This window comes from Anabas testudineus, chromosome 23, assembly GCF_900324465.2.
Source record: "Anabas testudineus chromosome 23, fAnaTes1.2, whole genome shotgun sequence".
Lineage (NCBI taxonomy): Eukaryota > Metazoa > Chordata > Actinopteri > Anabantiformes > Anabantidae > Anabas > Anabas testudineus.
In genome coordinates, this window is record NC_046631.1 from 14,520,287 (window position 1) to 14,534,610 (window position 14,324).

A 14,324-nucleotide genomic window follows, 5' to 3' on the forward strand; every position below is an offset into this window, starting at 1 on the left:
GGTTAAAGCTGTTCTTACCCGTCTTGTGTGTCACGTAGGACTGAAAGTTCTGCGGCCACGACATGTTCTCCTTGTTCAGAACCTGAAGACCAGAACGACAGTTAACTTTCAAAACACTAAATATCGTTGCGTCACTCAGTGAAAATAACGAAGCATCTGAAAAGTAGCGTGTTATTGTTTAATACGTTTGAACGTTTCATCTTTCTGCTCTTTTTGTCTTTTTTTTTTTTTTTATAGGGGCCAAGAATGAAAACCGTCTTCTGATAAGTGGTCACAGGTCACGTTGAACAGCAGAAGCCTCAACGTCCAGTTCACAACTACACCATTGTACCTCTATGTAAGTTGCTTCAGATAATGTTTAAATATGGCGGTGGTGTAGGGGTTTAGGGGGTACAGCAAGAGGGACCCAGGTTTAGTTTTAGTCGTTTGTTTTAACCATAGAACAAACTAACTGTTCCTAACTGCAGCCTCACCTGGGTTTTTGACGACACACTAAGAGACTAATTACTGTTAATTCTCATTTACTATTTATTTTTAATGCATTGATAGAAAATGCAAAACATGAATTCTCATTTTTAAAATTAGCTTCAGTCTCATATTCAAATGTGTATGTGACAGATATGAGAATGTTCCATGTCTTTGTATTCTGTTAACAGTAACTAACAGTGAACATCCTGCCTCACGGTGGAAGTTAGAGACGTAACGATTCTCCGACTGTGGACGTGTGTCGTAGTTTTAAACCAAACCAACACTCTTACCTTCTTCTGGCACTTGGGGCAGTACCAGGGGCCTCTGGGTGGGGTTTTGAGCGGCGGGTGGAGGCAGCTGGGATGGAAGGCTCGGGGGCAGTTGTAGCAGGGCTGCAGCTCGCCGTCCTCCTTACAGATGGCACAGTGGTCGTCATGCTCCAAGTCGTCCTGCATAACATAAAACACAAAGGGTCGGTTCGGAGGACATATCAGAGTCTCGGTCTACGGTTTTCAAAAGGGCGAGAATGGTTCCAAATGGTCCGATCTATCAGAATCATGTGGTTCTGAAGGTTTCGGGTTCTAACTGATGCTGGTATGTAGGAACCGTGAACCCATGTGGGAAGGAAGTTCTGGTGCTGCTCACAAATCTCATCGAGTCTCGTCTCTAGTTTTAAAGTCTAAATTCCGTTTTTCTTTGTTCTCCAGGATGTTGGTGACAGACGTGTGAAGTCAGGTGACCTACCTTCCAGCAGAGATCCTCAGTGTCTAGCATGGAAATGGAAGCAGAGCAGAGGTTAGTGGCAGCACACAGACTGACGGGTTAGAGCTGAAGCCGTGTGAAGGACGACGAAGTGTCGGATCAGTTACTGACAAGTTATTTATCATTACTGGAAATTAAGTTAATGTGTTTACGTTTCCACAGAAATGATCAGATAATTAACAGAACACTAAGTTATTTAACGTATGGATTCAGCTGTTGGGATTTTACCTCGTGCCGTCAGGAAGAGCGAGCTGTTCAGATAATGTGACGCCAAACGTTTACGCTGCAAAGAAAAAAGAAACAGGTTTAGACCTAAAAATGTGAAGAGGGTAAAATTTAAAATCCGAACATGGACATGTTTGATTAGTTTAAAACATCACGTGGTTTGGTTGAACGTCGTTTTCTCACCTCTGGTTCGAACAGGCCGCTGTAGGCCGGGTTAGCTGTGCTGCGTCTCTTCCTCTCCTGTCTCTTCAACTGGATTTCTGTTCACAACAACAACTCATTCTGTAAAATAAACCTTTGACCTAATTAACACCAATCGCTTCAAGCTTGGGACTCAAATAAAGATTTGTGCTGTAACGCTCTAAAAACATGTTTGTTCTGAGTTTTCATTAAACCTCTTCTGTCTCGTGGTTCAGACCTGTGTTTCCATGAAGCTGGAACATGTGTTGAGTCTACATTTCCCATAATGCAACTGGATATTAGTATCTAAGCGTCATGAATCATCACATTGTTTGGTTGAGTTTAGTTTTAATACTGTGTTCTGGTTTCTCATTTTACAGTTTAGATTCAATTGAAAAGATTTTTATATCATCGTATCAACAAGCTGCAACATCAGTGATTCCACAGCTCGTTAATAATCCCTAATTAAAGTGAACTGAAGGTGAAACTGTTCTTAAAGCACGACGAGCATCTCAAGTGTGTAAACTCACCTTCCAGGTGTTCTGTGGTGACGAGGCCGAGGGCGACCATGAAGGCGATTTTCTGAGAGACAGAGAGAGAGAAGACGTTAACAACGCTGAGAACGTCTGAAGGACTCTCAACTTCTGATTCAAGAGTTCTACACTGAAGAACTCGCAGATCCCAGAGGATCAGATTCACAATGAACAGAAGAAAATACAAGTTCTAATATTCATTAAAATCTAAAGCAGAAGTTCACAAGAAGTACTCAAGTAAAAGAGCAAGTACTTAATAAAATACTTCACAACAAGAGGTAGCACTTCTGATACTTTAGTCAAGTTGAAGTAGGAAGTACACGCTCTAAAATGTACAAAAAGTATCAGTACTGCACTGAGTTCTGAGTTCCTGATAAAAACCAAGTATTTTAACCAGTGTTGAAGTAGCTGAACTGTACAGAGTACAGTACGGAGTACTGAGTGTACTTAATTATTTAAAACCTCTACACTGTTCTGTTTCAATATTAAATGTGAAAATTAACATTTAAAAGTTGATTAAAAGAAAAAACTATTCTGTGTGTTTAATGAAAAATCACCTCCGGGTCTTCGTCCTTCTTCTTGGAGGGGGATTTCGGGGCGGGAGGGGTCTCCTGCGATGGGAGGTCAGCCTGGGCTCCTGGGGACCCCTCAGTGCTGCTGGGGGCCTGAGGCTGGATTATTATCACCTAGAAACACACAGAGAGGGAAAATGCAGCTGGAGAAGAACTCAGACGAAACATTAATCAAACGCCTGCAGACAGAACTCAGGGCTGAAATTCTGTTCGTAGAGAACGTGTCTAATCGAAAGTCAGTGTTCAGTTACATTTCACCTCTGCACAAACATTCAATTATTAGATATAATAATAAATGATAATTATTTATATTACATCATCCCCAGTTTACCCACAAACTTGTAAAACATCATAAATTACATTCGGGTAGTTTGAACAGGAAATGACTCAGGACGTGTATTTAATACTCATTGATTTCAACTTGTTTTGATCTTTTTATACTTTGAATGAGGATAAAAAGAATTCTCTCTCTCACTAAAACAGTTTCTTTCACTTCGTTACGTTCTGATAAATTTGAACGTATCTTGTTAAAGTGTAAACTCAGTTGAAGTTGGCGTCTGACTCGTCTGTGTTTTAGAGACACCAGCCTCGTTATTAGCGCTGAAGATTAGTGGCTGCACCTTGACGGCTTCGCTGACGGCAGACACGCCGTTGCCGGTGGCTGGGGAGGCGGCGATGATGGCGTACGCCACTCCGGGACCCGCAGAGGCGTGCTGGGCCAAGCTGCTAGAATCCGGGGACCCCGACGGGCCGTGTGGCGGCGCTGGAGGCGGCGAGCCATTGCTCTGGCCGTTGGGCTGGTGTTCGGGGCTGAAGGTGCTGTTGGCTGTGGGCAGGGTGGGGCCCTGGCTCTTAGGACTGACCACGGCGGTGGCTCTCTGCAGGCTGAGAGGCTGCAGCTCCTGACAGGGACCGGGAGGAAGGCTGTCGGGGATCTGGGTCTTTGGCCTGACCTGGAGGACAAGAGGAGGACAACAGTGTTAAACAGCCAGGACAGTAAAAGTACCTCGAAACTGTACTTCAGTACTTTATTTAAGTAAATGTACTCAGTTACTTTCCACTGACAGTTTTCTTGTTGTTTGGTCGAGTTGATCATGAATCATCTGGTATCAGCTGAGTTTAAAGGATGTTTTGTTTTGTTTGTTTTTTTGGATACTGACAGTGTGGCGCCGCCTGGTGGACGTCTGTCTAAAGGACCAGGTCCACGAATGTGCACAGTGTTTATTTAGTGTTGACGCTTTCTGAGGCGTCCTCATCAGAACAAGCTTGTAAATAATATTTGCCTTGTGGAACCAGCAGTTACCTGAGGTAGCACAGTAGCTGCTTGTCCTGCCAGCCGGTGCAGGGAGCTGACTTGAGGCACCTTGATGGGCACAGCAGTGAGAGTTCCCAGCATCTGAAACACACACAAACGCAACACTTACTACAGTGACCAGACTCTCACAGCTGTTATACACAACTGCAATATCTGTAAAAAACACAACTAATCAGCACCGTCCATGTGACTTTAAGCAAAATAACGTGACTTTACAGAACAGCTTCTTTGAGGTGAAGTAGCGGTGATTAAAGTTGATTTTTATTATTGCTCAGTGTTTCACGTGTTCTTCTTGTGTTTCTTTTTCCTGTTTAACAGCTTGAATCACCTCTTTTTGAAATCTGCTGTTTAAATGAAGCCTGTTGCACAGAAGGCTGGAGCCTGGACTCAGCAACAATCTCCACCTTTCTCTCATCTTCCTGCATTAAATCAATTAAACTGGGTTTGAATTCACCTCAGTGGACAAAGTTTGTCTGTTAAACTCTGAGCTTCATTAAACTCAGGAGTTTCTGAGCCTCGTTAGTCACAACATCCTGCAGCTTTTTTCCTTTTTTCTTTCAGCATCAAAGAAAAGAATCGCAGCCGAAGCCTCTGTGACCAAACGATGAGTTTAACTTAATAAATCACTGACATGTTCACAGTTTAAATGGAAGTTACAGTTCCAGCCTCCCTGTATGGAAGCCCAGAGCTGACCATATTAAATTCAGTAAGACACTGATGTGAATTAACATTTACTCTAAGTGTTTTTAAAAACTACAAGTGAATTAAATGGTACAAATATAATTACACTAGAAATCTACAGTTTGTGTTGTCCTGAAACGTCTATAAAAATAAAGGTCTATTGTTCTGTTTTCTGTTTGACCTCCAGGTGTTGATGACATTTTCTGATATTTCCTGTGCTGATGTTCAGGCTGTAGATCAGCTGCTGTCGACGTTAACGGCCGACAGACAAACTACGGTGAACGGTGAGGTGTAAAACGACAAACAGCAGCGAAAAGTTCAGAGGGAAAAGTAAGAATTATTGATTCAGAGAATATTACTTTAGTTTTATGTTTATTACAAATTCTATCATTAAAGGAAACTACAGCATTATTATTGTGTTACTGCAGCTACTTTTAAATCTAATTTTTAAAAATATTGAATTATTCTTCACGTCGGTGTTTGTTCACTAAATTATTAGATTTATTATATTGGAGCTCCTTATTACGTTACGTCTCCCACTCGAGGCTGATTCCATCTAAATGTATCAGCTGGTTTCATTTAAACCTAAATTCTACTTTTGTTCCTACATTTCCTTGGTAATACTTGTAATACTTAATTAATACTGTATTTTTACTGAAGTTGGTAAAAACAAACCCGTCAAACTGAAGTAAACCTCATCGTCTGCTCAGCTCGTCTGACAGAAAAGAAAAGAGGAAAGTCCCCCCCCCCCCCGGTTCACCGCTCCCCTTTTCTTCTTCTGTGAAAATCCCTTCGCTTCATTGAATTGTGCTGCAGAGCGGCTCGGCGAGGAGGGGGAGGAGGCGGCCGAGGCCTGTTCCCATGGCAACTGCAGAGATGAAAATTCTTGCAGTGCAGCGGCTTTCATTTTCGTAATTGCTGCCTCTTTTCTCCAAACCTAAGCACCTTCTCTTTAGGGGGCATCCTCCTCCTCTTCCTCTCCACTGCGAGCCCTGAACACAACCTTGAACCAGCGATTTCCTGTTTTTAAAATATATTTCTCTTTTTTCCCCAGATACCAAAGTCAAAACCATAGGTGAGACAGCAGACACCGACAATCCTCCGTCCTCCTCCCCCACGTCTCACAGACCTGCTGTGATGAAGCGGAGGGTGTCATTTTGTCACCGTAAGATGTGGATTTAAACAGAGTTCGGTGTATTTACTGAAAACATATGCAGACTCTGTGCTACTTCCTCCTGACTGGTAGTTGGATTTCTCTCTTCTCTTTTGATGGAGCTACAGCTGCTTGACACAGTTTGCCCCGATTCAGAGTCCTCTATAGTCCCCAGAGGGGAATCTAGATATTTCAGGACTTTATAAGATTTATCAAGAACAGAAATCAGGCGGAGTGAACGGGCTTGTGCACGTTCACTCGTGTGACAGGAAGCACTTTGTTTACAGAGCACAGAGGAGCCCACAGGAGCACACGGCACAAAAACCACCCTCCAAAACTCAAAACAACAATGTTCTGCTTTTATCAGACGATGAACACACAACGCTGGTTACGTATTGTAACCCCAGCTCTACGATTACAGCAGCATTGGAAGCTCGACTGTTTGTCTGAGCTGTGTTCACTTGACACATTTGATTATTTTCTACATTAGCAAACTAACAACTGTTGAGGTTTGTGTAAAAAGATGCAAATTGACTTTGTGAGAGGACAAAAGAAAAAGCAGAAGGTCACAGAGTAAGCAGAAAGAGGGAGGAGACTGAGGGATTACAGGGAAAAGTAAATATGAAGGTGGGCTGAGGCTCAGAGTTTGCCATCATTCGTCCTGTCATCGCAGCAGCAGCAGCAGGAGGAGGAGGAGGAGGAACGACGGAGCAGATATGACATGTTTCATCTGTGACCAGAGACCCTGACTGGAGCCTCACTTTTCTAAACTATCAGCTCAAAATCATTCAGCTCAGTTTGTCTATATCATGTTAGAGACGTTGTTAGAGATGAAACTGAACTAATTCATCAATTATCCGAATAGTTGCACTAGAATGTGAGATTCATCTCTGATGTAAACTGAATTTCAGTGAAAATACTGCGATTACAGACAAGAGTTTTTTCTTTTTTCACCTGGTTTGAATTCAATGTGAATCTGAACAGAGTCTGAACATGATCAAAGGATAAATTAAAAACCCTTAAACTGATGCAGTCATTTGTCTCCTTTTCTTTGTTCTGCACAAGACCAGATACAAGTAACTTATGTAAGTAGTAATTTAAAAAGAGAACAAGGAACGCTTGAACTGTACTGACATAAAAACACGACTGCTTTAGAACTTAAAATGGTTGAAGGTGGTATCAGTACATGCTGAGTACTGTACCGTACATCAGGTATGTACTTGACTTCAGAGAGAAGCGTTCACACACACTGTGGCTGTGTTTACAGAGTGAAGATGAAACAGCTCCGCAGACGTCATCACATGGGAGAAATGTGGAAACCTGTTGTTCCTGCAGCTGCCAGCAGAGGACGCTGCCCGAGGCCCCGTCACTGCATCTCCACCAAGAAGAAAGAAGCTTTTCATTTCATTCATGCTCTGAGCTGCCAGAGATGAGGTGAGACTGAAGGAAACCTGTTTCCATGGTCTCGGTTCTGTTCTCTCTGATGTTACAGGACTTTTAAAGGTATAAAAACTTTGAGTTGTAGTAAAAGACTCGTACTAAAGCTCCAAACACATTTTTCTGTTAGTGACACTGATGAAAGAGACATTAAAATGACACCTGACTGCCCTTCATGTCTACTAGTTATAGTCGATTCAAAACCTAGTTGATAAGAACTTTAGTACAGAACCATCAAACACCAAGAACATATTCAGAACCTTCTAGAAACCACTGGATCTTTCTTCAAGACCTCTGAAGTCTTGAATTTCTATAAGATCATCACTCCTTCGTGATCTTAAGGCCTCCCCAGTGAACCCTGGACCTTGATCCAGGACCATTGAAGTCTTTTCTGTTCTACCACCCTGTCTGTGACAAAGGGAAACTAAAACTTTTCCATGGTCTCTAGAACCTAAGTGCATCTCAAATGAAAACTGCCTAGACCTTTAAACCATTTTAAAGAAATGTCAGAACACAGACCACTACGATCTAAACCAACAATAGAGCATAAACAGCTGAAACCATGTGTTCAGTTGGTACTATGATCCCTCAGAGACATATCCTACAAATTAAATAACTGGGGTCCATGTTCCCTCACTACACCGCTGTTCGTTTGTCATTCACAGCTCCGAGTCGAAGTTCCTGCAGCTTTGACGGACTTGGAGGCGGACGGCAGAGATGACCTTGGCTGCTGTATAAAAGAGGATAAAGACGTGTTTGAAGGGTGGTGAGATGGAGATCCATGAAAGACGCAGGATGTGTGTTAAAGCAGCAGACTTTCAAACACCCTCTGGTTACTGGGAGCTTCTCTTTGTTCCTCTGCTTCAAGCTAACCAGCGCTAAACACAAGTGAAACTCCAGTGACAACAAACAGGACCAACCAGCACTTTACCACAAAGCTCTTATGGTGAGTTTTGGATAAGATGGACCAATATTCAGGTTACTGAGCAACATCACACTAATAACCACAAAGTCTTACTGACACTAAGTGAAGTGGCTTCACACTAAAGTTAAGATGTACATGTATGAACTCAGACCTGATGCTTATTTCTCTTTTTCAATCTTGTACTTTAGTCGTGGTACAAGAAACATTTCCCTTCACCTGTGACGTGAATCAACAACGTCTGGATTCAAATGTGTGAAACCAGACCACAGCACAGGGTGTGGGTGTGGGTGTGGGTGTGTGGGCACTTAGAGTTCAGCGAGGTGCTGAAACAATGCAGCTATAATGTGTGCACTCATGCAGAGCAGCAATCTCATTACACCTCATTATTGATCACCAAATTAGTGGCCAGGTGGTCTGAGGGACCTGTCCTCCCCCCTCCCACCTACTCTGCTCAGTCCACACAGCAGCCAGGGCGGCCTGTGATTGGCTGAGCCTTTACGACTCTCGATTGATGGAGGTAAGAAAAGCTCAGAGGCCTGTGAGGGTTTTTCTTTTTATTGCTTCACAGGCAGGCAGCTGGGTGAAGAGTGCTCACTCCGACTGAACAATACAGCCATAAAGAGCTGTGAGACAATCATGCTGCATGACCTGTTCACCTCCTCCACCCAACAGCCCAACACGGAGGGGGGGAGAGTGTAAGGAGACAGATGACGACGGAGGGAGGAGGAGGAGGAGGAGGAGGAGGAGGAGGAGGGAGTCTGGGTTCCTCCAAAGTGACACTTTGATAAAATGCAGCAGCTTTATCTCAGACCTGTTCCACATCCCAACCACAGTTACATCACCAGGAACCAGCCAATCAGAGACCCTGGAGGATTTTTAAATCACGGTGTGACTCTATCCTAATCACTCATTTAATAAAACAGAACTTCACAGTATTGTTTCACATCATCTACATTATAATGGTTACAGCTTCAAACCAGTCCAACAAGACGTCTGTGTTTAACCTGTGTTTAAGTAACACATTACGATCACGTCACCATCATCTCAGACCAGGACAGAGCTCAGGGTGAAAAACTCTGAAGTTTAATTTGAGGCTAATGGTTAAACTGAAGACATTTACTCGTTCAGTCAACTGATCCTTCAATCCTCTGAAGAACTACACAACTGAAAATATCAGCCCCTGTATGCTGACTCAGCAGTCACTACTGAGAATACACAAAATAATTCACAGCACAACCTCGACAACCTGAACACTCACATTAGTGTCTCACGCAGATTAATCCAGCTTCCTGAAACGATGAGGAAATATTGGAGGTGGACGTCTACGACTTTTATTTACTTATAATAAATTCTTATGAATATAATAATAACAAATGATAAATTGCTGTATAATTTCAAGTTTGTACACGATGTCAGAAATGGGACGTAATTGTGTCCATTTATCTGAAGGAACCAGAAGTTGACTTTTCTCTGGTTGATTTGAAAAGATCTGCATTATTTTACCTAATTATATTCATGTAGGAACAAGATGAATGTAATGTCGTATTAATTAGTATATTTACTTTCTTTAAAGTTTAAATAAAAATCTCTACTGCAACCTGAAATAATTCCAAAACAATCTTTGTGTGAAACTGAATTGAGGGTTGAACAGTTTGAAGCAGGAATAAAGAAATCAATAACTGCTCACTGTGACTAATGATGTTTCCAGCTAACGTCACCCATTTTGGATGAAACCTCATCAGTCACACTATGAAACCAGAAAATAACTATTACTGCATCTGTATTTTTTCTGTCTCCAGTTCTCCGTAAAGAGCTGCTTAAGGTGTCATGAAAACAGACGCGTCGACGGACAAAGACTCAGATCAGCTGGATGGACAGAGGAGTCATAAAGCAGGAGTCTGAGGGCCCCGCGGCTCGGCCCTCCTCTCTCTATGGGGCCGTGCAATTACAGTAATAGTGTGGAGGCTGGCAGTGTTGAGCGTGAAGCTCTGATCCCGGCTGTGTGCTGATGGAGGTGATGGTGCTGAATACTGAGTGTGGAGGAGACGAGACGCTGTGGCCTGAATCCTAACAGACACTCAGAGGAGGAGGAGGAGGAAAAAAAAAAGCAGCCTCAGTGAAACATGAAACATGCCAATTTTAAAACTACAGTCTGTGATAAACCTGGAAAATAAGATCTGGATTGGAAACTGTTGCTGCAGCCACGGCTAGAAATAAAAAATAAAAACATCAGCTACATGCTAGAGGACAGTTTAGTCTGAAGTGAACCTGACTCAGCAACACTTCAAAAGTCCCTTTATCCAAACACACATCTGTTCCCTGTCCCACACAACACACCTTCAGACTCAATGGAGGAAAAGCAACAAGGTCCAGTGTTTAGAGGAAAATAAAAACCTGTGCACACACCTGTATCTGAACACACCACCGACTGTACAGCAGAACAACGTGCACTGTAAATACAAACTGGGAAGTCTGGTCTGGTCTGGTCTGTAAACCAGTTTAACACAATGCTACACAACTGAATTTGATTCTGTGACATGCACACTGCCACGGTCATACCGCAGATACTTCGGTTAAAGTATGTGGGTACTACATTTCCCAGGATTCAGCTGGGATGGTGATTCCACGCTGAGCTACTGATGACATTATAAAGCAGTAGCTATAGGAGTAAAGGTGGGGGTGGGGGTTGGGGAGGATGGACAGGTGTTCCAGGTGTGTGCTCTCAGCAGTGTTACCTGAGAAGGAGGCAGCTCTCCGGCTCTCCTGCTGCTGAACGGGTGGACTCCAGCAGACGCCACCCTGCCGCCCATCTGAAGGTTAATGGGGGACGTCTGCAGCGGCTCCGAACTCGCCGCCTTCTGTCCGTTAATGTGTGCTGTCACCATGGAAACGGGAGCCTTGGCCGGCACCACGGAGATGGCGATGCCCTGGGTGGAGGGCTTGATGAGAGACAGCGGCTTGGTCGTGCCTACAGGACAACTCCTGACTGCCAGCTTCTGCAGGGAGACAGACAGAGAGACAGACAGGTCAGAGTTAGACTGGTGTGTTGACTGAGTATATCAATGTACCTGCAGTATTTGTACAAGTAGCACTGCTGTTCTCAAATTTACAGGTGAGGTATAGCTTACTAGTAATGCTGTACTACAACCACTACTACCTGTTACCACTACTTCTACTAGTAATACCATTAGTGTTATGTGTATCTAGTACTACTATTACTTCAATATTAGTATTTGACCTGCAATACAACTACTTCTGCTACCAGAGTGTAACTACTTCTTGTAGTAATACTGTGTTGCTACTACAATCACTAGTAAAACTTGCGTTTTAATGCCACTACTACCAAAACTACCATTCACAGTCAACTGTTGTACTATTACCAATACCACACACACAGTAGCACTGAAACTACTACAAACTACTACTTCTAATGCTGTTACTTTAAAGTATTAGTACTAGTAATGTCTTTCAAACTCTGAGTATTTATTGATACTGTATTACTGCTACTGTTAAACTAACTAATGTTACTACTATAAAATATTCAACTCTTAAAACTCTTGTAGTGCTACTGCTGAAACTACTACTAACTTGAATACTGCTGATATTCTGATTACTGACAGTACCACTTCAGTTGACAGTACTACTTCAGTTGAGGTTACACATCATTTAAAGAACTCGTACAATCACAGAACAAACAACTTCTACAATCACATATTTTCTGAATATATATTAAATCCGTCTGATTTACCTTGTGATTGTTGACCTTTCAGGACGACTTACTGCTTTTAAAACTGCTACTACTACAGCTAGTACTCCACTTTGAGACAGTTTGAACCAGTCAGTGTCAGTGTGTACTGATTAGAGAGCAGCTCTACTGCGTCTTCATTTCAGACTCTAATGTGAAGCAGAAATCTGGCAGCAGCTCGGTCCTCGTCCACTCGCTGCCAGACCCACTGCTGCTGTCCTACAGTCCTCCCAACCAGACTGGCCTCATCATCACACACACACTTACACACTCGAACCCCTCCCCCACCCGTGCACCACCTCCTCCTCCTCCTCCTCCTCTTCAGCCTGGAAAAGAAAATCTTCCAAAGCAGAGATAAGTACATCTCACTTTCCCCTCCGCTTCACCCTCGCACTATTGAAAAGAAGAGGCTCTCTAAATATTTCATATTCCATCCCACTACCCCTTCTCATCCTGCCGCTGCCTTTTTTATGCTTTTCTATGAACTACAGTGGGCTTGTGGGTGAGGGGAGCGATTCTCTGACAGAAGCAGGCAGCTTGTGCATCTGCTGGGGAAAAAACATCATGGCTTACAGTTTGAAACCATTTTCAGACCTGAGTGTCCTTGTTCACTGCAGTAATTACCCTGTAAATACATCAGCACAGAGGAAGGCGCTTTGATAAACAACATCAAATGCCAAGGAAAAGTCAGACTGTATGTATGTTTGAAGAGAATCACCTCACATGCGATAAGATTCCCATCTGCAGCTTTGTTGGTCTCAACCATTTCATGTTAAAAAGTTTCCAAATCACCACAGAAGAAGCTCTGAATACGCTGATAGTACCAGTTCTGCTGCTAGAACCGAGTCACTGTCCTGTTATTAAAAAGCACTATACAGCTTCTTAGAGCTTGAAAGCTTTTGTTTTGACCAACTGTGCAAAGCCCAAAGATATTCAGTTCACTACCTTAAGACACAAACGTTTCCATTTGTACCTTAAATGAAGCCGTGAATACACGAGTACAGAGGCTTTGATAGACAACATCAAACACCAAGGAGGAAGTCAGAGTAGACGTAACTCTGAGAAGAACAACCCCACACTCAGTAATGTTCCATCTGCAGCTCAGTTTGTCTGGATAATTCCAAACTAAACGTTTCCACATCACCACAAGCTTCAGTCCAAATGAGCTGCTTCCACTTTCAGTCTTTTATTTAATTTTTCCTGAATAGGAACATCCATCCTCCATCTCCCCCCTTTGAAAGTCCCTCCATTAGTGCTCTCCTTTATGAAACCACAGTTCTGGGAGGGGGTGGAGGGAAACAGAGGAAGCGGGGGGGTTTACAGATTCATTTGGGTCCTGCTGCTGCCTGAGATCCTGCATTCTTAATTAGAGACTCCTCCTTAAAACACAAGGTGGAGGCTGCGGCTTTAAGGAAGTGGGACCTCTTCAGTGTCCAGAGCTGCTCTAATCATCTTCTCCAGACTTCACTTTCTCCATCATCTACCAAGCTCAGAAAGAAAAACTAATTCCGAACATGATTATTAATGATTGTGCTGATTGTTTTTTCTGCAGACAGACATCACCTCTCCAGCCCAAATGTCTGATTGAGCTCGTGTGTGAACACAGCAGGTGATGGTTGCTGTGAATTCACCAGACAAAGTGAGTTTCAGTTGATCGGCTCAGCACGACACCAGAAAGTCTGGGAAATATGTAACAAGCCTTTTGGTGTGGTACTGTGCTTCTCTCCTCCAGGAAACTGGGCTCACATACATGCACAGTGTACTTTTTGTGTTGCGTCATGCCTCCTGCAGGCTCTCTCCAGGGACCACACCTCACAGAGGCTACAGGCTACATCCCCACGTGAGAACATGTATGACATGGTCACTCTCCTGTCGTGTGATATTTGTCTCCAGACAACGTCTAGATCAGAAAATGGCTTCGGACTGCAGCTAACTAAAAACTAACTTCTGGAGATCATTAGTACAAATATATGTATGTACAAAGCGAGTATTTGTCTGACATAGTTAACAGTACTGTGTATCATGTGTACAGAAGTACAAAGAAGTACACATGATACACAAAAAACAAGTATCAGTCCAGTCTTGATTAGTAGAATATCCAGTGTCATGTTATTTTAGTATATTTCTAACGGGATATCATCATATATTGTGAAACTGTTCTGTCAATGCACATAAAGCAGACCGTTTATAAAGGAGGCAGAAAACCTGAGAGGCTAAGATTTTCCTCTGTAAACCTGCTGACTGTGTGAAAGCAAATTCAACTAGATTTATAGTCAAGGTATCAGTGACAGAGAAAAATATTTTTCTAAATGTGTAATGATTTCCAAA

The 14,324-nt window shown here is 42.9% G+C and overlaps 1 protein-coding gene and 2 long non-coding RNA genes across 3 annotated transcripts in view; 2 read left to right on the forward strand and 1 right to left on the reverse strand.

Moving 5' to 3' along the window:
* phf21b (PHD finger protein 21B) overlaps positions 1-14,324 on the reverse strand; it is a 66,493-nt gene that overhangs the window by 249 nt on the left and 51,920 nt on the right. The window contains exons 3-12 of the mRNA XM_026362025.1: positions 10,987-11,247; positions 4,044-4,136; positions 3,361-3,693; positions 2,726-2,854; positions 2,166-2,217; positions 1,639-1,715; positions 1,459-1,513; positions 1,213-1,235; positions 759-917; positions 19-82 (exon numbers count right to left, since the gene is read on the reverse strand). Of these exons, the coding sequence (XP_026217810.1) occupies positions 19-82; positions 759-917; positions 1,213-1,235; positions 1,459-1,513; positions 1,639-1,715; positions 2,166-2,217; positions 2,726-2,854; positions 3,361-3,693; positions 4,044-4,136; positions 10,987-11,247 (1,246 nt within the window). The remainder of the gene's footprint in view (positions 1-18; positions 83-758; positions 918-1,212; positions 1,236-1,458; positions 1,514-1,638; positions 1,716-2,165; positions 2,218-2,725; positions 2,855-3,360; positions 3,694-4,043; positions 4,137-10,986; positions 11,248-14,324) is intronic.
* LOC113163422 lies at positions 951-2,719 on the forward strand. Its single transcript, XR_003298896.1, has 3 exons — positions 951-1,062; positions 1,176-1,263; positions 2,173-2,719. It is a non-coding gene; the product is annotated as an uncharacterized LOC113163422 (long non-coding RNA).
* LOC113163423 lies at positions 4,159-6,898 on the forward strand. Its single transcript, XR_003298897.1, has 3 exons — positions 4,159-4,761; positions 4,924-5,066; positions 5,791-6,898. It is a non-coding gene; the product is annotated as an uncharacterized LOC113163423 (long non-coding RNA).